At 34.4% G+C, this 23,942-nt stretch overlaps 1 protein-coding gene and 1 long non-coding RNA gene across 3 annotated transcripts; both read right to left on the bottom strand.

Annotated features, from left to right (window-relative positions):
* Positions 1 to 13,818: 13,818 nt before the first annotated feature.
* Positions 13,819 to 21,168, bottom strand: LOC145632083 (uncharacterized). 2 transcript variants are annotated; one of them, XR_014112476.1, is made up of 6 exons: positions 21,037 to 21,168; positions 20,667 to 20,814; positions 20,511 to 20,533; positions 19,725 to 19,893; positions 15,404 to 15,556; positions 13,819 to 14,298 (listed from the first exon to the last, which is right to left on the bottom strand). It is a non-coding gene; the product is annotated as an uncharacterized LOC145632083 (long non-coding RNA). The 2 variants fall into 2 exon arrangements; XR_014112475.1 differs by lacking the exon at positions 21,037 to 21,168 and having other exon boundaries at positions 20,667 to 20,939.
* On the bottom strand, positions 15,897 to 18,747 carry LOC145632082 (uncharacterized). Its single transcript, XM_081684358.1, has 2 exons — positions 17,512 to 18,747; positions 15,897 to 16,792 (listed from the first exon to the last, which is right to left on the bottom strand). The coding sequence occupies exons 1-2, from the start codon at positions 17,692 to 17,694 to the stop codon at positions 16,070 to 16,072; spliced, it is 906 nt and encodes a 301-aa protein (XP_081540484.1). The 5' UTR covers positions 17,695 to 18,747; the 3' UTR covers positions 15,897 to 16,069.
* Positions 21,169 to 23,942: the final 2,774 nt, after the last annotated feature.

Raw genomic sequence — 23,942 nt, 5'->3', positions numbered from 1 at the left:
ATAATAACAATATAAACATGATTTCTAAATCACAACATCAATAAATCAATAAAATACTTACTTTGATGCTTCGTACCTCTTTCTAATAACAAAATACACATGTTAGTAACTTCAAGGAAAATAATAATGAAACAATTATATTAAATAATTGAAATAGAGATTTGGGACCAAACCCTCAGAAATTAAACCTTTCACATCTAGGGCGAAGGCAACTTCGAATATGGCTAGGTGTTTCTAGATCTTGTGAATGCGGAATTTTGTATGAAAAGCAAAGTTTTTAAAAGAAAGAAAGAAAGAGATGAATGAATTAAAGAATGCTAATAAAAACTTGTGAATGAGGAGAATTGGTGAATGATAGATGTAGATGATGAATGGTGAGAATTGGTGAATGAAAACGGAGTTTTTAATACGATATTTATAGAGAAAATCAGCCAAAAAAGATAAATAAACAAAACAGAGTCTGACGCTCAGAAAACAGAGCTGGCGCCAACCCTGGCTAGCTGGCGCCAGGCGCCAAGGCCTGGGGTTAGGCGCCAAGCCTGATACCAACGCGTTTTCGAAAATCCGATAAGTTTACCGTACTGGAGGATAAAATCATATAATTTCTTCGAAAATGCTATTTGATTTTAATTAAAACTCTGAAAAGTCAACAAAAGTCAATTTATCAATGCTAATTGAATTAGGAATGGAAAGAACCTTCTAGAAGATTCTAGAAGACTAAAACCATTCCTAATTGCATTAGGCCCTCCCCTAGATCATTGTGTCGTACATAAAGCTCAAATCGGGCCTAGTTTGGTAAATTGGCCATAACTTCCTCAATATTCATCGGAATTGGGCTTATAATATATCGTTGGAAAGGTCATTGCAAGCCTCATCCAACTACACTACTATTGGACCCATATCATGGACCAACCAAACTGGATTGGCTGTTTTCTTAAAAATAAGTTTTCAAAAACAGAGAGAAAAGAAAAGAAATTAAAACTATCCGCAACGCTAGACTTTCCACACTTTCGCTTCATTCGATTATGATTCGACGTGAAAGGTACTCATCACTGGGTTTGGTTTTGGGGAGACACAAATGGGTGTCTACAATACTTGAGCCTATCCATTGTTCATAACCCAAAGCCTAGCAACCTTGGAAAGGCCCTCCTTTAGATTAGACTATAACCATATACCAAAAACATCATTCCATGAAAATATGGCCAATATTAGGCCTTTGCACATATGGACCAACTATTGAGTAGTCATGCCCATATATAAAAATGCATGAAGTGTTGAGTTATGATTTAAAAGATCATATAAAAAAATTCAAATGATTTGGATGATTTGTTAGCCAGTGGCTTGATTACATCATGTTAGTAAAGCAATCTAATCAAACTAAATTCGATGTTTTCCATATCTTTTGCCAAAGAAAAATGAGATGATTATCACTTTAAAAAAAACAATCATCTTATTTTCTTTTAATAATAGGGCTATTTATTACCAAGGTAATTCAAGTTCTATATACATTTCCTAGAAATAAAAAGAGTTAACACAATAAATTGATTTGATATATCGACAGCCTTGACGTCAACTTTAGATGTCTTTTACAACTCTTGAGCTTTGTTCTTCTCACTTATCATGAGCAATTAATATGTCCGCTTGCGTGGGATATCTCCATCTTCTCTAAGAGAGGAACATTGATTGAACATGATTGCTACATGAAAAAAATGATCGTTATCGCTATCACACGTATACCTCACTGCCAAGTCATCACGATTATTCAAATATTAAGTTAATAATCCTTGCTATTCGAAAACATGTCTAATTTTCTTTCTTTAGTCTTCTATGGGAAAGTTGGATTCCCCTTCCTTTTTATACAAAACCGTCTTTTTTGTTCATTTATTTTTCAGGGGGTAAGTCGGGATGATCCCTCCCATTTGGCAACTAAAATATTCGAAAATAATATAATTTTTCCGCTCTTTGCCTAAAATTGGGGGCTTAATAAAGCCAGGATATCATCACTTCTCTCTATTTACATATTTGAACACGCTATTTATGCTGCGAAATCAATGTCATGCAAAGCTTATTATGAACCATCGTAATAACTTTAAATGACAAAGGGAAGAATACCACTTCCTATTATTTGACCAAGATAATTAATTATGTTACTTGATCATACAATTTATGATAAACATATGCAATATTAAGCAAATTGAAAATACAAATCTTTGGGCCTTAAATCAACATGTGAAACATCCCCAAGCATATGTATACATGAATTCCAAAAGCCACCTAAATCTACACTTGGGGGCTTCAAATTAAAAATATAACTCTCACCTTAACTTTCATTTAAAAATGAGACCATATTTTGGAAAGTGATTCGAATGATTTTATAAATTATTCTGACACTTCACCAAACATAGGTTTGATAAACATTCGTTTTCAAACTACGGTGCTTATTTAATTGAAAGAAATTCACTTTCAATTAGCAACATATGACAATGATGACAAAAAGTAAAACTTAAAAAAAAAAAAACTAGATATTTGAAAGTTTGCTCACATTTTCATATCTTTGTTGAAATAAGTTGCAAATTACAACTTACCTTCATCAATCTTTGACAAAATAAAGTCACACTCAATTACGAGCTAGACTTTTCTTTCCATTTTGGGTTCAATTTTGAAAATAATATTATGAAATTTGCCAGCTATAAAAAGTTTCTTTTCAAAACAAAATTTTATTTAAATTATTGGACCCTTTCCAAATTTTGAATTCTAGTTCGAAATAACCTGTCTCTAATAAAAAACAGTATTCAAAATTTCCTTTCTGAATTTTTGTTTCATTTCCTCAAATAAATAAATTTTCAGATTCTTAATAACCGTTTTGATAATATGTGTATGTACATTTATATTTTCAAAAGGAATGAACTAAGATTCAAATTCTTGGCTCGAACTTGTTCTCATTGGCTTAGGGATGGTAAACAAACAACCTGCAAGACCAAAATCAATAATTGATAAGAACAAAGAAAATATTTGATGTTCTAAATCAACTTTGAGAATAAAATCACCACAATGATCTTTACAAATGTTTAGACATTAGGTATGATATAATAAACCTTAAACACAATTGTTTTGGTTTATAAACAAGATAAGAACTAACTTGCTTTCTCGAACATGACTTTAACTAAAATGTGAAAGCCATGTCATTGTCCTAAATATCTCAAAACAAAAATAGGACATATACATAGGTTTATCTCAATATCATGATTATATGAATGGCCTAAACAATAGCAAGTCATTAGAACTACCACAAATTGGGGCTCCAAGACTTGAGAAATAGCAAGAATGCTCATCACCCGACACATGGGGGCTCCAATATCCGCAAAGAAACAAAATGAGATATTCATGCCATTCGAGCTACTTTCGAGAATCGCCTAAATAATTGTAGATCTTGAGCCTTATAATTTTCAAATGTATCACAATGGTTTAATAATAATTTTGTTTCTTTGAAAACTAAGTTTGCAATTGAACTTGGCCATGAAACAAGTTACATATTTGAGCCATTTTCAAGTTCAACTTCAAGAACTAATCTTAGTGCATAATTGATGTTTCAATACTTCAATTTACTCTAGAGATTAGAGAGTATGACAAGTATAGAGCAACAAAATCATGATACTTGTTCATACGAAAGTTTGGTACTCAATCATTCATCATGAAATTTGTATCAAGACACATTATTAACATAAGACAAACAATTTCTTGAGTTAGAATGTAAACAAAAGACACCTAAATTCGAAATTAAGGAGTCTTCATTTTAAATTATTTTCGATTGTTGCACACATTGGAATTTCGCAAGGAGGATAACATCTACTTTATCGAGATTTAAAATAGTGACAAAATTTGAACTCAAAAGAAATAATTCAAAAGTAGCAAGAACAGACGAAAATTTTTAACAACATTTCATTTTTTCCCCTTACTTGTTCTAATGAAAGACCAATACTACTAGACTTAGCAAATTTCTTTGTTAAAACTATGAATGGTTAAAAACCGATTTAAACACACTAGTTTAATCGTTTCCAAGATCCTAGTTGATATCATAATAAGACAAAACATGGAATTTACAGACCCATTTTAAGCAAAATAAAGGGGTCTAATTATTGACAACAAGCAAATCATCAAAGTCACCCAACACTGGGGTCTACAACATTTGAAAATGTAAAATGGGGACTTACGAACCAGAAATATAACCAAGCTACACCAGTTCGATGATCTCTTCAAGAATTCCTAAACTAACTAATTTTGTGCAAATCTTGAAATCACTGTTTTATATGTGAATAATAATCACCATCGATTCTTTTTATCATTGATAAAGCCAATTTTGCAACTTACGCATGAAAAAAAAATATATGAGTCACAAGAACAAATTAATGCTATTATAAAAGTTCAAAATTCCATTTATAATTTTAATGTATAATTGTTGTTCTAAACACTTCAATTTACATTAAAATTAACAAGTATAGTCTATGTGGGCAAAAAAGATAGAAATAAAGATCAAGCACAAAGTCAAAATTAGAATGAAAAAAAAAAACACATATATGTTGGACTTGCTCATAGAGAATCAATACTTTATCACTTAACATGAAATTTGTTGCATTATATTGCTTAAACATGTCACAACAACATACAAACAAATTCATGACAACAAATCGAATCGAAAACCCCAACTTTTGTTAGGATTCTTCATTCAATTTCTCCATTTTATTGACCAAGATCAAAGTCTAGTCGAATAAAAGGAGAAAGATTTACTTTCCTTAGCTTCAAACGACTACCAAAAATGGAAAGTGATCAAGATTGTAGAAAGACGAGAAGAAGAAAGTAAGTTGCAGATCGCGCTTCTCCAAAATTTTTACTAATTCAAATGTTGCGCGTAACTCATTAAGTGGCGCGTGGCATCCCAACGCAACCCTATTTCTTGTGCGCGCTTGGCCAGCACAACCTATTGAGTTGCGCGCGGACACTGGTCACATCAAAGACTAGTACTCAGATTTTGATCCGTTTTGATTTTTTCTCAAAGATTTTTTACATTGTTAGACATAATAACGCGCGAATTATCGAAATCTTTTAAAATTGCTTTGCATCCATTAGTTTGTTTTCGTCTTTGATAATTTTTTGCATCATTTTGCATGTACACCGTGCTTTGTGCCTTGACTAAGCATACGTTTTGAACGTTTTTCGTAAATGTGTCTTAAGACGTTCTGTAGTGGTACTTTACGTAAAAGAACCAATAGACAGGTTTGCCATTTTACTGTACTAACGTTATAAATGTCCGGCTTTTCTTGTTTTTTCACGTCCGAAGCAAAAAGGAAGGCGTTGTGATGCAGTGTAAAAATGGAAAAGGCGTATCGTACGGCGTAGGTGTTGCGTAAAATTTCACTTCATCCCAACCTTTGCGAGATCTACCTCTCGGAACTAAAAGGTACAGGATTACTTTAGGAGTTAGCTCACGAGTCGACAGGAGCGCCAAACCATCAGGAACTGACACTTCTTGATTTGAAGCAAATACAGTAGTTAGTGAGCTTAGTAGCTTACCAAACAGGAAGGGTGTCCATCCACCCCCTGTATAAAGAGCGACGAGACGATGTCGCACCTATGTAATCACGTGAACCAGTCCTAAGACAGGTGTACTCATCTTATGGACAAAACTACTAAGAGAGTTGCTGACTTTCTACTATTTCACTGGATTTGGATATGTGCCTCCAGTCCTGAGACATGTATTTCAATCTTGTGGAAATCCGGGTCGAAAACCGAAATATTTAGGCTTGAATGCCGAAACATTTAGGCGCGAATGCCGAAAATGTCTAGGCTCGAATTCCTACATGATTAATGCGTGTAAATAAAATCAACTAACTTAGTTTTTGGAATCACGTTGCATATATTGTTTGGTGATGAAATTCTTAAAAAGGAAAAGCTAGTAGAGGTCGCACTAGGGCTAGAATAGCAATTCCTCCCTAAAAGGAATGTTATTTTAGTACCCTCGATCCCAAACTCATTTCTGGTTTATGTAAACTAATTTAAGCATGGGTAAACTTACGATTCATGCTAATTATCCCATGAACTCCACATTGGAGAAAGTCATGAACGAGGTTTATGAGTTTTTCTAAAACTCATTGGCGACTCCCTACTTGTTTCTTATAAAAAAGCGTGATGACAAGATCAATTCTAATTCAAGGTCCCCCAAACAGTAAGGAATTCAAATCCTACTACACCTTAACAAGTGTAAAGTCCTAGGCTTTTAGAGCGCCAATGGGCATCTAAGGAAGGATCCCCTTACGATTGGAACACCCTCCTTACATTTAGCAATAGGGCCAATCTTAGCATGAAAACTAGAAACTAAAGTGAAGTAAGAGGATAGGAGGAAGTAGAATAAGGGATAGAGATATATACCTCCCCGCTCATCCGGGGGAATGGTTTGAAAATCCGTTAGAGGGGCATCATCGGAATTGGTGCGCAAAAGTGACGAGGGGAATGACTAGGTCGTTGACTAATCCTTTCTAAGTAAAACTAAATTTATTAACTCTTAAGAAACCTAAATAAAAATATAAAGGTAAGTCAAATGTCATACCAAAAGGAACGGTTATGTTTAAGAGTACTAAATTATGCGCCCAAGCTAGGTCGAAGTCGGACGTGAAGAAAGAACACTAACAACTAACAAAAAAACAACCAAGCAAATAAAACACTAGGAATGGGGATCAACAAGTAATCATGACAATTGCAACAAATTGGGAAGAACATGTCAATCAAAGGTTGTGATGACTACTGAAAAGAGCTATCAATTGCAATCAAAGAGCTATCTCCTAATCGTTAGCTAGATGTCTCTACGAATAACAAACTAGGAGAATCACAGTCCAAACCAATTGATAATTGCAATTCCTAAATCAATTGGTCGTATCATTAGAAAATACAAAGTTATCAAGCATAATTCTCAAGGCCTAATCGAATTACACACATTCAAAAATTACATTAATCATTTTAATATCAACAATTAATTAACACAATTCCCAAATTAATCACAATCAATTAATCATACTAGTTTCACCCAATTCCTAGGCAAACAACTACTCAAGTATCACCATCTATCAACAAACAACTAAAGAAATTAAGAATCACCAAAATATGAAGAACAATTACACTAATCAAGAATCATACATTAAACTTAAACCAAACAAACATGAAATTAAACAAAACAATTAAATGAGAAATAGTTAGGAATCCTCATTAATTTATTATGGACATCTTTAATATAATTGTCACCTTGGATCATCAATCTGTCAAATCCTTAATGAAATCTCTTACTTTCTCTCTCTAAATCTACTCCTTAAACTAACCCTAAAATTAGAGAGAGAGAAGCTCTAAACTAATCTAAAATTATGATCAAACATATATCTAGAACTTCTTACAAAAATGCAAAAGTCGTTTCGTACGGCGCAAAATTGTACAGAGTAGGTGTTGCATAAAATTTCACTTCATCCCAAGCTTTGCGAGATCTAGCTCTCGGAACTAAAAGGTAAAGGATTACTTTAGGAGTTAGCTCACGAGTCGACAGGAGCGCCAAACCATCAGGAACAGACACTTCTTGATTTGAAGCAAATATAGTAGTTAGTGAGCTTAGTAGCTTACCGGATAGTAAGGGTGTCCGTCCACCCCCTGTATAAAGAGAGACGAGATGATGTTGCACCTTTGTAGTCACGTGCACTAGTCTTGAGACAGGAGTACTAATCTTATGGACAAAACAGCTAAGAGAGTTGCTGACTTTCTTCTCTCTCACTGGATTTGGATATGTGCCTCCAGTCCTGAGACATGTATTTCTATCTTGTGGACATCCGGTTCGAAAACCAAAACATTTAGGCTTGAATGCCGAAACATTTAGGCTCGAATGCCGAAAACGTCTAGGCTCGAATGCTGAAAACACCTTTTTTATATTTTTACTTCGTTAAAGTCAGGCTAAAGTTTCAATGACTTATCCAGGGACTTTAGACCAATGATGACATGATTGAGAGGAAATCATCCCCTTTACTCCTTTTTTAAACCGATCTCTTCTCATGACTTGAAATTACCTAGAACACCTTTACTTAGTGTTCTACAAATGCAAAGGATCAATCTAGATTCTTTAGCGCGTTGAGACTAGAGATAACTTTTTCTAGCCTTAATAGCTACTTGTTTCAAACACTTAGAATCAAGGATCGACATCCTTAACATTTCTAAAAGATTCTTTGTTCTTTGAGAACTTCGCAGAATGAGTCTCGGATTTATTTCCTTGAATACTTTTATCATAGTCTTTTCTAGACTCAATCAAAGTGGGGGATTACTGTAGACACCTAATTTTGGTCTCTTGTCCCAAAAGGAAGTGCGATGATGTTACAAAAATCCGTTCTTCATGTTAGATCAAAGTTAAAATGTTTATGGACTATGAAAAGAAATTAGAAGTAAGTTAAAATCCATATTTGAGACCAATATATCTTGAAGCCTTGTCCGATTACTAATTAGGCCTAAAACATGTACATACATGTTTAAACATGATTAATAACGGACCTAAATGCATTTAATGCAATGATTGGATCCAATGGAACATACATTGTTGAAAAACCGAGCCAAATAGATGAACCAAACATAAAGTTCTAATGCAAGGCCAATACAGATGGATAAACCTTTCAAATAGATCTCTAAAGGTATATTATAAGCCCAATTCCGACCTAAAATGAAGAGGTTATGATCAAAACAGTAAACCAGGCCCTAAAACCGACACCCTTGCACTCTAACAGCTATAACTTTAGATCCAGAACATATTTTGAACTAACTCTAACAGCATTGGAAAGTAGACATTCAGATCTTTCCAATGATATCTTACACGCCTTAATCCAACTCTGCAATCAAAAGATGTGGAAGTTAAACATGTTTTTGTATAGGGCAAACCGCAAACCAGCGCAACTCATTGAGATGCCACGGAACCCAGCGCCACTCGTAGAGTTGCGCACGCCACCTGACGGCGTGGCTCTAAAACCCTAAACCTAGATCACTATGCCTATAAATAGGGGTCTTCGTTCAGTATTACGGGGACCAAAAATTCAGAATTAAAACCCTGGTATTCTCAAAACCCTAATCTCTTGACTTCTCTTACTATCATACTACTTTTTCTTCTCTCTTCCCATATACTTTCCAACCCTAATTTAATCCATTGATGTCCTTGGAGGTAAAAAGAAGAAAGAAAAACCATAAACACTTTAAACAGAGATTTAACACAAAAGAAGAACGGTTAGTTTCCTGAGCACTTAGATAAATCACTTTTCCTTTATTGTTTAAATAACTTTAATTGAATAAATAGTGTTGTTTGATCACTTTGAAAAAAAATTTAATTAATTTATTCACATAGTACTCTTTCGTTACTCAAGACTAGAATTTGAATAATTAATTGTTGTTTTATCACTTAAGACAAGGCGAATATTTTTTATTTATTGTTCTTACACGAATATTGATTAAAAAAAGAATAACGACTTTTGCAATGTAATTCCTTCATGATTAATGCGTGTAAATAAAATCAATTAACTTATTTTTAGGAATCACGTTGCATATATTGTTTGGTGATGAAATTTTGAAAAAGGAAAAGCTAGTAGAGGTCGCACTAGGGCTAGAATAGCAATTCCTCCCTAAAAAGAACGTTATTTTAGTACCCTCGATCCCAAACTCATTTCTGGTTTATGTATACTAATTTGGGGATGGGTAAACTTACGATTCATGCTAATTATCCCATGAACTCCACATTGGAGAAAGTCACGAACGAGGTTGATGAGTTTTTCTAAAACTCATTGGCGACTCCCTACTTGTTTCTTATAAAAAAGCGTGATGACAAGATCAATTCTAATTCAAGGTCCCCCAAACAGTAAGGAATTCAAATCCTACTACACCTTAACAAGTGTAAAGTCCTAGGCTTTTAGAGGGCCGATGGGCATCTAAGGAAGGATCCCCTTACGATGGGAACACCCTCCTTACATTTACCAATAGGGCTAATCTTAGCATGCAACTAGAAAATAAAGTGAAGTAAGAGGATAGGAGGAAGTAGAAGAAGGGATAGAGATATATACCTCCCCGCTCATCCGGGGGAATGGTTTGAAAATCCTTTAGAGGGGCATCATCGGAATTGTTGCGCAAAAGTGACGAGGGGAATGACTAGGTCGTTGACTAATCCTCTCTAAGTAAAACTAAATTTATTAACTCTTAACAAACCTAAATACAAATATAAAGGTAAGTCAAGTGTCATACCCAAAGGAATGGTTATGTTTAAGAGTTCTCAATAATGCGCCCAAGCTAGGTCGAAGTCGAACGTGAAGAAAAAACACTAACAACTAACAAACAAACAACCAAGTAAATAAAACACTAGGAATGGGGATCAACAAGTAATCATGAAAATTGCAACAAATTGGGAAGAATATGTCAATCAAAGGTTGTGATGACTACTGATAAGAGCTATCAATTGCAATCAAAGAGCTATCTCCTAATCGTTAAGCTAGATGTCGATCTCTACGAATAACAAACTAGGAGAATCACAATCTATGAGAATCACAATCCAAACCAATTGATAATTGCAATTCCTAAATCAATTGGTCGTATCATTAGAAAATACAAAGTTATCAAGAATAATTTTCAAGGCCTAATCGAATTACACACATTCAAGAACTTACATTAATCGTTTTAATATCAACAATTAATTAACACAATTCCCAAATTAATCACAATCAATCAATCATACTAGTTTCACCCAATTCCTAGCCAAACAACTACTCAAGTATCACCATCTATCAACAAACAACTAAAGGAATCAAGAATCACCAAAATATGAAGAATAATTACACTAATCATCAAACATACATCAAACTCAAACCAAACAAACATGAAATTAACCAAAACAATTAAATGAGAAAGAGTTAGAAATCCTCATTGATTGATTATGGAGATCTTCAATATAATTGTCACCTTGGATCATTAATCTGTCAAATCCTTAATGAAATCTCTTACTTTCTCTCTCTAAATATACTCCTTAAACTAACCCTAAAACTAGAGAGAGAAAAGCTCTACAATAATCTAAAATTATGATCAAAATTATATCTAGAACTTCTTGCAAAAATCGCGTTAAGAAAGGTATTTATTATAGGTGTGGAATAGGAATCTAGTGAAGCCGAAAAACAGGGAGGAGCGCCCGCACGGGCAAAGGTGCACGCTCGCACATGAGCCAAGTGCGCCCGTGCCTGTGGCGCGTGAGCCCGTGCACAAGGGTTGCGCGACCGTGCGTGGGGCCTGCGAGCCCGCACACAAGGGTAGCGCGCCCGCGCACAGGGGCTGCGCGCTCGCGCTTTGCTGGATTTCTTCCGACTTTCTCGCCAGTTTACACTCTCGATAATGAGCCTTATGCTTCGTATGATGCATGATGATAGTGGCAGTTTCAAAGGGCCTCCAAGGTGGGTTCAACACCACCACTTCATGGTAGCACGGCTTGAGAGCACAAGAACTAGAACATGGAGCATCCACTTCCTTGCATCTTGAGCTTTCCCAATGCTATGAGCTTACTTCAAAAGATTTTCCAACTTAGATAACCACCAACATCAAGTCCCAAACCTCGTTCAACACCTGCAACCACGAAAAGAGAAGAAATAAAGGAGAAAACAAAAAAAAAACCATAAAAACACAAAACAAAAGAGAAAAGGAAAATAAAGAGAAAATGTATAAAACTAAGCTTTTATTAAGAAAGAAAGCTATGAAAAGAAGGTAAAAACAAGCAAAATACTCATCAAATGATTTCCATTTGGCACTCATCAAATTCCCCCAAGCTTAACTTTTGCTCCTCCTTGGGAAAAACCAAAGCAAGTATGGGAAAAATGATAAACTTATTCAAACGAAAAAAAGGTAAAGAGAGAAGACAAGAATAATATACACTAACTCACTTTTGTAGGAATCATGGTCAATTTGAGCAACTAAAGACAAGCCATTTAAACCCCTATATCGCCCTAGAGGATGAGTAATGCTCTCGTAAGGGTTTCCTAAGAGATTAACCCATAACTCTCACAAACCAAACAAACAAGGCAAAGCATAAAAAAAAAAGAAACAAAAAGAAAAGAAAAGAAAACAAATGTTCATGAGTGGACTTTTGCAAATGAAAAGGCATAAATGGATGCAATTCTTTCTAAACAAGTAAGGGAGTGCACGTTTCAACATATCCAAGGTTCATTGAAACATAGGATATGCTAAGCATAAAGAACTAAAGAAACACAAATCGCCCTCATCTCATAACATTTTTAACACATTCACCCAATTATCTTCAAATCTACCATTAGTGAGCATCTGAATGATTCCTCAATGGAACGGGAAAATAAAGAAGTTTGAAGCTACTCGACATCTCGACTATTGCATACCGCTCTATAGGTATGACATACATCTCCATCCACCGACAAGTGACTCAACAAAAAAGGTCAAAAGGTCTTGAGAAGGGTTGTAATGTAAGGGCAAAAAGTGTGAAGGTAGGAGGCTAAATTTTGAAATTTGGAGGTATACCTGAACTATGATGCAAAGATTGGCCAAATCTCAAAACCAAAACCAAGTAATCACCAAACAAAAACACCAACACCCCCATGCTTATTCAAAGCCAAAATCACAATCATAAATACAAAAAGCGTAGGAACGCTTCCCCCCAACCTTGAACAAAGCATTGTCCTCAATGATAAAAATAGGGAGAAAGACACTTATATCAAAATATTTTTGAACTTTTTTTTTATTTTTTACATTTTATCACTTTTGCCAAAGCTTATTGAAATTGCTTTGCTTTTTTAACTTTTTTTTTAATTTTTTTTTCACTTTATTGTCCTTGCCTCTTTTAACTATGGAGAGCTTTTTCAACTTTAAATTTGCTTTCTATTTGGAAGATATCGACAACACAAACTTGTTTTTGTCAAAAGAACTAAACAATCATTCTCATCCACCAAAACTCCAAAAATAGAGACTAAATGCTTCACAAAAACCAATGATGGGAACATGAATGAAACAAAAGGCTCATCAAAAGCTAAAGATGTGGCTTGAAATTAAGGGTATAAGGCTCAAATGGTTAGCAAGTAGGCAAACAAAAACCCGAAATAAAGATAAAAAAAACTGTCCTAGAAAAAAGAAAATTACCACCCCGAAAAGATGCCTTTGTCATTCCTAAATTGCTCGGTCGTGATCTCAGGAGACAAGATTCAATTTCTAGATAAAGCATAAAATAGTAAAGGATCCATATGTTGCTCATGTAAGATATGTAGAAAGTTTGAAAAGAAAGAAACCTCACATAGTTGTAGCAGTAACTGACTATTAGTTTCAAATTCACTAAAAAGGAGTAATTGCAAAATTTTAAAAACAAATAGAATCACTAGTGGAAAAAAGGCTATCCGTAACGGGCAAAAAGGGTCCATCCGTAACGGGCAGCGTCCGTTGCGTATGCGGCCGTTACGGATACCATTGTTATTCGTAACGGGCACCGTCAGTTACAAATAACAACTTATTCATAACGGGCAACTGAAATGCACGTTACAAATAACTCACTTGAAATGCCCATTACGAATAAGTACTTATTCGTAACGGACATTGTAAGTGCCCGTTACGAATAAGTACTTTTTCGTAACGCACATTGTAAGTGCCCGTTACGAATAAGTAGTTATTCGTAACTGGCAATTACAATGCCCGTTACGAATAATCTCCAAATAAGACAAAAAGTTAGGGGCATTTGTAACTAGCATTTTAGGTGCTAGTTACAAATACCCCCATTCTTCTTTCCATTTACCACCCATATTATTATAATAATTTATAACAAACCCAAATATTTCATGCCACAAACATATTATCAAACATAACATATACACCAAATCTAATTTTGTTTGCTAATTATAAACTCTCCTATTGAGAAGTCCAAAACGCTATTGATTACAAAATTTAGTAAGGAAATACATTATAAGCACAAACAGCAACAGGCCAGTAGTAACAGCAGCAATCAAGAGCATTGTCACCCCTTTCTTCTCTCTCGTTAACTTTCTGAAGATTTTGTTCACCAAGGATCACTGTCAGCTCCAATAGCAGGCTGGCATTTATGAACATTTACAGCCTCATACTCGTTCACTGAGATTGTGATATCTGAAACTTTTGTTTGCAACTTGCTGGCCTCTTCTTTTTCTATCTCATCCCAGAACATATCAATTTCTGTATCAGTGAACACAAATGATTCATTTCTGGACTTCAAACCTTCAGTTTCTGCATCATACAAAAGAATGAATTCAAATAAGTAAATAAATGTATCCCACATTGTTTTAAAGCCTCTGCGTAAATTATGAGTGTTTGAGAGTCTTCGGATTTTTTTTTAAAATTGGCATATTGGTATCACATGACTAAAATGATATTTACAATGGACTAGCATCTATCATCTAGAGCATCTCTAACTTCTGAAAATTTTAGAGAATCCAGTTCTTGAGGTGCAGTAACAGTCAAAATTAGAACCACTGAAAGTATAAATTTAAGTCTAGGCATTTTCAAAGTCAACAGTTTTAACAAGTTAAGTTGGAGGCAATAACTCAATGCAAACAATTAACTCAAATATGATTACATTTGAAATTACTTAATGGTATGTTTGGATTCTAGAATTTCATTTGAAATTCCGGAATTGGGACAATTATAGTGTTTGGATGTCCAACAATTTCAAATGAGGAATTTGCCCAAATTATACAACTACCAAGTAATAACCCATGAAGGTAAGGATTTCAAATGACAAGGTAAACCATGTCATTTGAAATACTCAAATTCAATAATTCAAATGATGCATTTGAAATGAAATCTATCTTCCCAAACACAACCTAAAGTAATTAAACAGCTAATCATAACACATAATTGCTTGTACATGTGATAATTCTTATATTATTTATAATAAAATTCATGTAATTATTTGTACTCTAAAGTTTTCCCAAATTGTGGAGACTAAGTAAATTTTAACATATACAATTGAAGTCAATGACATTACTCACACCTACCATATATTCTGTTGTTATAGAAAATTCTTAATGACTTTATAATATAAAATATAGTTATTAGCACAAAACGTCACTTTATTTCCGGAAATAATGAAGATATTTTCATAATAATAATAAAAAATAATACACCTTAATAAAGTTTGTTCTTGGAATATTATATGATTAGAAAGGTTGAAGATTGACTGACCTTTGGATGTATGTATGTTATATATAACTTGCAAGTGACAAATGGATAGATCAAAACTCTTTAAAACTTTCTAAACGAAATAAATATAAAGATTATGAGCCCTACAACTTGTTGTGGAAAGGATAATTGTTGAGGCTTTTAAGGTCACTTGGACTAATATTTTCTCTAAGGACATTGTGCTCCGGATCAGAATTTGTCAAATAGATGCCACAAGGAGAGCTTTCTGAATTGATAGACACCTCCAAGGCTACATGATCCACATGCTCTTGATTAATAATTTCTTGTCCAAACTAGCAACTTCCTGCACCATGAATACACCAATTATCATAAAGCCTGCGAATAACAAGCAACTTCCTACACCATGAATACACTAAGGGGGTGTTTGGTATCAAATTAGTAAATGTAAGGGAATGGAAACAATTTAGGAGGGGAAAGGGTAATATATAGTGTTACCCTTACTAGTTGTTTGGTATTACTAAGGAAACCTAAACAATTATAACTAATCCCTTTCCTCTTGTTTGGCATAGATAACTTGGAAACAAATAGTTTTCCTTCTAATTTTTTATGTCTTGACTAACTTTTGATATACATTATACAATGTAGAGCAACACTAATTACCATAATATATATATTTGAACCGATTACCATAATATATCATATGCTAGATATATAGGCAAAGTCACATAAGTTTTTGATTACAAAAGCGTTGAAATTCTAGTATTCTCAAAAAATAAAAAATAAATAATAAATAATAAAAAAAAAATTAAAGCATTTAAAAACCATTAACTCCAATAACAACTTAGGACAAAACTTTCTACTTCTTCTTAAGAAGATCAATTGCATATTGTTTCTTCATATTAGTTGGAGCTTGATAGAAGATGCGAAGCTTATGTTCTTCCGCCATGAGAATTGTAGCAACCTCTAAAGCTTCGGATGGAGAAATTCCATCTAACTTCATCACCTCATCCAAAACCTTGTTCACTTTTTCATCCATCATTTGCTCTCTTTCTTCCGCTTTAGACCATGCACTAGCCATAGTCCCAAGATTAACATTGATATTTTCAAATATCTTCCCAAAATTGTTAGAAACATCATGGAGGGAGGCCACCAAATCATCATCATCATTCCTACAAAAACTCTTCAAATCTACCTTGTTCTTTCCCTTTACCTTAGCCTCCTTCGCCTTTGTAGAACGTTTTCTAGATTGAGTAGTGGAATCACTTGCGGAAGAATGAATCGTAGAAGCCTTCACTTTTGCCACTTTCGAAGGAGTTGAATGATCATCCTCTATCTTCATGGGATGTTTTCCGGATTGACTTGTAGAAGAATAAGTGTCCGAATGAGTAGAATTCACATCATCTTCTTCATCACTCTCGACATCCAATGGTTGCTTATGAATCTCTTGATCCATATCTTCTATAGCATTAACAAACGACTCACTTGCATCTCCGGTAGCTTTGTCTTTTGCATAAATTTCTGCTAGAGTGTCATAATGAACGAAAGGAACTCCAAACAATCCCTTAGCTTTCTTATGAGTCTGCAACAAGTCATAACATGTAAAATACAACAAGTTAAAACATGTAAAGAATAAGATTTGTTCTTTATATAAAATCACAAACGCAGAAGAAAATTAATACATCATGCATGATACATTCACATAACTAAGCATTTTTTATTTTTACAAAAAAACATAATACATCATGCATGATACATTCACATAAACTAGTAAACTACTTTGTTTCATTATATTTTGTGTGATACATTCACTAGTAGTCTTGTTACAGCATAAAAGGTACTACATTCACTAGTAGTCTAACTAATCTGAAATTACCAATTTGGATAAATCCCATGACTCGGCAGCAAGTCTAACTAATCCAAATCATGTGAAACAAAGAGATATTGAATAATACATGTCACCGAGTCACAACAGCAGAAAGAGAGGGGGGTTTAAGTAAGAATCAGAACACAGAAGTATTCAATCCCCACAAAAAATATACTGACCATAGCTTGGTAATTATCAGATTTCAAAGTGGTATATATGTACAATTTGTTCAAGTCTCAGTTGCACTTACACAGTCCAAAATGTGTCTGAACTTTGTAATACATGTCAAACAAAGAGATAGTGTAGCAGGAGGGGCAGCAACAGGGGAATAGCAGAAGGGAAGGGGGAAGCAGCAAGGTGATAGCAGCATAAGGGAGGGGGCAGCATAAAGGAGGGGAGCAGCATCAGAACAGAACAAAAATTACAGTTCATACCTTTACCCATCCGTCGAACACCGACTTATCTACTTGTAGAATCTTCTTCTCGGAGGTGGATAACATTTCCGCCAATGCATTATATTTCTCCGACCAATGCTTGATCCTTGACTCAATGTGGGGAACCGCTCTCAAGCCGCAATTAGGAAGTACACCATTGATCATCTCTTCCAACTTATTCATGTAACCATTTTTAAACCCATTCTCACACTTCCACTTCGGATCGCTACTCAACTCATGCAAATATCTTATTAGAACCGCATCTAAATTTTGCTCATTTATATATTCTTAACACTTGTCACAGCATCTTAGGTCTATATCCATTACCAAAGCACCCATATAACTTTTGTAAATGAACTGATGCAGGACAGGACTTTAGCAACACAGCAATCATAAGCTTCCAAAAATCACTAATCAAACATTTAACATAGAGACATTATCATTTCTTCTCCATTTTTGAAAAAAAAAAAATTCTAAATATGTGTGAGCGTGTGTATGATTAATTATGTGTAAAGTAGTTTTGGAAACTTAAACAAGAGCAGGATAATCATTTCATAAACAAAGCATTAAATTAGTGGTAGATGCCAAATAACATATTCTAGCCTAGATGCCAAATAGAATTGGTAGTTAGTGGTCTGTTTTTGGTAGCCTAGATGCCAACATAATTGAACTTAAATTATGCATAAACCACCAAACCATAGCAGCAGGGGGGAGGGGCAGCATCGGGGGGGAATAGCAGAAGGGGGGGGGGGGGGGGGGGGAGGGGGAAGCAGTAGGGAAATAGCAGACGGGGGGAGGGGCAACAGCAGGGGAATAGTATCGGCACTTTCGGGTTGTCGATTTGTCCATAAGCAAAACAATAGCAATCAAGTAACAAAAATTAGAGACCCAATATGCCTTAAAAACCAGCAAAGCAATAGCAATCAAACAACATTAACAATCTGCCTCAAAACATTGATTTTCGCTAAACAAAGCTGATTATTTACCATTGACATTTGCTAAACAAAGCTGATTTGCAGATCAAAACATCAGTAAGTATTACTATTAAGCATAAAATCGAAATTTGGGGGAAAAGAAGCCAAATAATAATAGCAAATTATAATAGCATAAAATCGAAATTTGCATTACAAAACATCAGTAAGTATTATTTCATAAAATCGAAATTGATATCATGTTAGCAATAATGTCATGAAGCAAAAAACAGGAGATTCAATTGAGAAAAATAAAACTTAAATAAAACTGAAAAATTAGGACAGAAAACCCTAGAAATTAATTAACACCATAAATCGAAAATAGCAACCAACACAAAGAAAAAATATAGATCGCAAATCAAATTAAATAGCAATCTTTCAATATACAGTAGAAAAATCAAAACGTTATCAATAAGACAAAATTTTTATAAATTCAACACAACTCAAAAACTAGGGTTCTTCAACAAAAAAGTGAGAGATCAAACCTTGAGATTGTTGATTTCTGGAAATTTGAAGTACGAAATTTAGAATTCATCAGCAAATTTGTGGCTTCGATCGATCAAAGTTGAGGATTGTGGGGAGATCTGTTGTATGAGAGGAGAGAGAATAGATAGAGGAAAGAAACGGGATTTGTTTCCCCAAGTTTTACAGTGGAAACAAAGTAATGGAATGGGTTAGAGGAAGGAAACGGTTTCTATTACTTAACTCTTTAACCAAACATCTTCTAACGGAAACGGTAACCCGATTCCGTTACTAACCCTATAAAAAGCCCATACCAAACATGCTCTAAATTCATCACCAAGTAATACTGCATCAATACTAGACCATCATACTAAAAGTAGGGTCCTACCTTCTTACATAAATTGCAGTCTCAGAATATATTTCCACTCCCAGTATATAGTTCTATTTTCTTTAACAGCATATTTATTTATGTCAAAGTATCTTACACCTTTATTAGAAAGCACTTGAGATAGACACTGCAAAAGTTCCATTAATTATTCTGAAAGGTCTGTTTTTAAAAACCAATAGATTCAACTATTCAAGCAATGTTGCTTCTGGGAGTATGATGTCTTTTAAAATTTCATGAAGTGCAGCAAGCTCAACCCAACCAATAAACACACAACCACCATGTCAATTTCATACGAAGTAAGATAGTAACAGCACCTTACCGTTAGAACTTAGAATTTTAGAAGTGATACTAGGAATAATTTGTAAAACACTAATCAGTTTACAGCACCTTACCCTCATTGACACACGCTCCCCTGCAATACCATCAACTGCAAGAACTACAGGGTCAAATAACTCAACCAACTGTTGAACCGTTGTTCTGTCCCTTAGAAATTCTTGCATAATCCAGTCACATGAGCTCATGGTATTATAATATGGTGTCTGGTTAACCAACTGCAGCAACCTACATGCACAGGGTTTTTTTTTTTAAATCCCTTTTAATGGTCAATACCTACATGCTGAGTGTTTAGTGTGACTTGTAAAAGGTTATCAATGGCCTTCATAATTTATACCCAAAAAATCAAATCAAATCAAAATATCCATCTAGCAACGAACCTTTATGCTTTCTACTGAATTTTCTGGCAAATAAGGTCCGTTTTTATGGGTATCTCTTTGTAAGGCAATTTATAGCTGCACTAACAATTTTCTCTCTTAACTCATCATATCAACTTAAAATTCTTATTTTTACTCCATAAAAGTCCAATAACCATTTCATATAACCAAAACACAAATTTTCCACTTGTACAAATATCTTAACTGGCATCAATATCCAGGTTATCACCACATGTAACTTAATCATTATTCACCCAAATTTAAGAACCTAAAATTTTGCAAAAAAATTTGCTTTTTAATCCATCAAATCTTCTAATACAATCCTACTATGGTGCTACAACAAATTCATAACAAAAAATCAACACACACTAATAGCAATACCCACAAATTTCTCCCACAATTAAATCAAAAACAAAGAATAAAAAAATAAATTAAAATTGAACCAGAATTATCATGGTGAAAACTTACTTTGGAGCTTCTTGTCCATGTACCTGTGAAACACCAAAAAAAAAAAAAAAACAGAGATAAATAAAATTAGTGACAAATTTGTAGAAAAATCAAAAGATAAATTGATTATCAAATAGAAATTCAAACAATAACAACAAAAAGGGGGAAAATACAGACTTCTTGAGATCTTGAGGCTGGCCTGATCAGCTCATCCTTGAAGCCTAGACAGATTTACGGAAGAAAGCAGCTCAAGTTGAAAATAAAATTCATGTCCACAAGCCCCTATATACTCTATCAAAAATTAGAGTTTTACCCCGATGAAAAACTGTCAATTGGAGAAAAATTAGAAACCCAGAATAATGAAACAAATTAAAATTCAAAGGCTAATGAGGACGCAGTTCAGCAGAAAGTGAGGGAACTCTAATTGAGAAATCAATTTGGGGGAAATTAGATGAAAAAAAACAACAAGATATATGCTCCAGATCTAGCGAAAAAAACACCAAAAATAAATTAAAAAAACTTAAAATCAGAAGAAAATATCGAATACCTTGGGAGTTTGAGGAGCAACATCCCTTCCTAGACAACGATCTAGCTTGTTTCGACACAAAATAGCTCGATTTCCATTGCAAGAATGCGAAGAGAGAGAATGAGTTGATTGAGGAGAGAGGGAGAAAATAGAAGTTATACGGCTAAGGGAGTAAGGGGTTAGGGTTTTTTTTTATTTATTCTATACTATACTGTATTTGTATCGGGCAAGTTTGCCTGTTACAAATATTGCTATTTTTGTATCGGGCAAAACGCTCCCCGTTACGAATAATATAATATTTGTAACGTTACGAATAATATAATATTTGTAACGTTACGAATACATACCCTTCACGCAGCTTTAATGTAACGAGCTTTTATTTTGCCCGTTACGAATGGGTTTATTGTAACTGGCATATCTTTGTCCGTTTAAAATAGGGTGTTACACATAGGAATTTTTCCACTAGTGAATCTGGCTTTAAGGTCCCAAAAGTTCTAATGACACTAGCTTAGCATACTGTATCCTAGAATCAACAAAACATACTCTCAAACCGTGTTCATTGATACCATTTAAGAAGAGAAACATTCAACTATACAAGTCCAAAAGTATTATGTCCAAAGCAAGAACAAAATAAACACGATGCAAATTTGCCTTGATAGAAACGAATATCTTTTTGGAATTTTTCAAAATAAAAGAACATGGAAATGCATCTACAAATGTGCATGGCATATATGAATCAACATCCCACCAAACATGATAGAATACCCTCCCCTAAGCTTGAATGAGACAATCATGCTCAAACATAAATCAAAGAATCCATGGGAGGGGAAAAGAAAAAAATCAAACCAACAATACCAACATATGTCCGACAAGTCACTAACAATAAGAGGAGGGGCAAGGAAAGATTTTACCGGATTAAGGTGAGTGTAACCACCCACAAATGATCCAATTAAACCTTTCAAAACTACTTTACTCTAGAATTGAATCTCCCCTTTCATATGCTAACAAATGTGGATTCATACTTCCTTGAATCTTTATTCAAACCAATGCACCAAAGTATATCAAGTCATGTACCTAGCAAAAGGCACACAAATATTTCCATGAGACAAAAATCTATTCTAAAAAGAAAAGAAAATAAAAGCATTAAAACACGTGTTACTTCCCGAGAAAGGCTTGCTTAAGGTCCAAGCTTGACCGCTTTAGAAAATAATATTGCAACGAGCGCAAGAGCTTGTCAAATGCACTACTACAGATTTCATAAGAAAGAAGGTAGGCAAATGACGGGAAGAGGATGTGCAACAAGCTTATTGCACACCCATGAGGAGAGAGATGCCAAGAAAAAAAAATCAAATGCAAATTCAACCAAATAAGAAAAAGAAGAAGAAGAAAAAATAAGGCAAACTCTCCTCAAAATATTTTTGGGTGGCATAATCACCCTTTTCCTCAATAGAAGACGAATAAGGGACATGTAAATCATCATAGACAAGGGGGTCCCTAATTGGCTTATTGACAAAAGAAGGGAAGGATATAGGAGTGTAGGGGATATGGTTAAACTTTCTTGAAAAAGGGACATGAGAAAAAGGAATTGGGTAATGGTCTCACAAATGAACTCTTCCTCATCACCATGCCTCAAATCATCAATAAGAGCATGAAAATCAATAATAGTTACCTCTAAAGAAAAACACTCATGATATCCATGTCCCTTAAATATCCAACTTCCAAGAGGAACAACATAATCTCCTCAATCACAACAATGAACAATAAGTCCCTCAACTTCCTTAAAGCCTAAAGTCCCCAAGACATGCATGAATGGATGCAAATTCATTTCAAACTCATCCATCTCCCATGAAAAATCCTCAATAAACTCATTCTAAAGGCTATAGGTTTTCTTTTGACTCTCAAAGAAGTTATTTGATATAACCTCAAATGAGTTCAAATGCTCATGGATAGTAGAATCACAATCATGCACAAGAGACTCATCAAGATGGGAAGAAGGGTTGGGGTTTTCAAAATCAGCACTATCTTCACTCAGAACTCCTTCACCATCACTTAAATGCTCACCAATGAGATCCTCACCCTCTCTTGGTTGCTCATAATCATCATCATCATCCTCATCACACACATTGGATTTAGAATTTTCACAAACAATCATCAAAGATGATACTTGGCTTTCTAGATCTCCACCTCTCCTTCTTTCCTCCTTAAAAATACTTCTCACTCTTTTTCATCATCTCTAATTGACTTCTCATATAATGAAGAATCGACTCCTTACTAGGCCTAAGCTCATTACTAAGCTCAATATGCCTAATTTGAGTTTTAAAAATATCAACAAGAGATTCAAAAGGTGTAGAAGGTTGAAGTTCAACAAAAGAAGAAGAAGGATCACAACCAAGATTGGAAGAATCAACATTAAGATCATGAGCATATACATCACGTTGGGGAGTAGAGGCATAATCAAGTATATGAGATTTATCATTAAGGGAACAAAGCACATCACAAGAAGGCATGGTAATTAAAGGAGAAAACTGAAACACACCATTATCATCAACTTGAGCATCCACTTGAGCATCAACTTGAGCATCAACTTGAGCACCAACTTGAGCACATCACAAGAAGGCATAATCAACTTGAGCATCAACTTGAGCATCCACGTCATCATCATGAATAAAAGAGGAAATAGAGTTGAAATCATTTGTTCACTCATGGGATCATTTGACAATTCATGGGAATTCATGATAACATAAGAAGTATCAAAACATTGCACATTAATATTAGAAACATGATTACCCCTATTATAAACATTCCAAGAAAACAAAACATAGATTTCCCAAGCATCATCAATTGACAATGCTCTAAATTCACCACTATGCATGCTTTCAACTACATTCCTTGTTTGCTCATTCAAACCAAAATAACAAACCTCGCAA

This window comes from Chenopodium album, chromosome 5, assembly GCF_948465745.1.
Source record: "Chenopodium album chromosome 5, dcCheAlbu1.1, whole genome shotgun sequence".
Classification (NCBI taxonomy): Eukaryota; Viridiplantae; Streptophyta; class Magnoliopsida; order Caryophyllales; family Amaranthaceae; genus Chenopodium; species Chenopodium album.
This window is presented reverse-complemented; position numbering and strand designations above follow the sequence as displayed.

Coding starts and splice junctions, on each gene's coding strand:
- LOC145632082 (XM_081684358.1), bottom strand. CDS start 17,694: ATGAATAAGTTGGAAGAGATGATCAATGGTGTACTTCCTAATTGCGGC. Junction 16,793..17,511: donor TGTTCGACGGATGGGTAAAG/GTATGAACTGTA, acceptor GACTTGTTGCAG/ACTCATAAGAAAGCTAAGGG.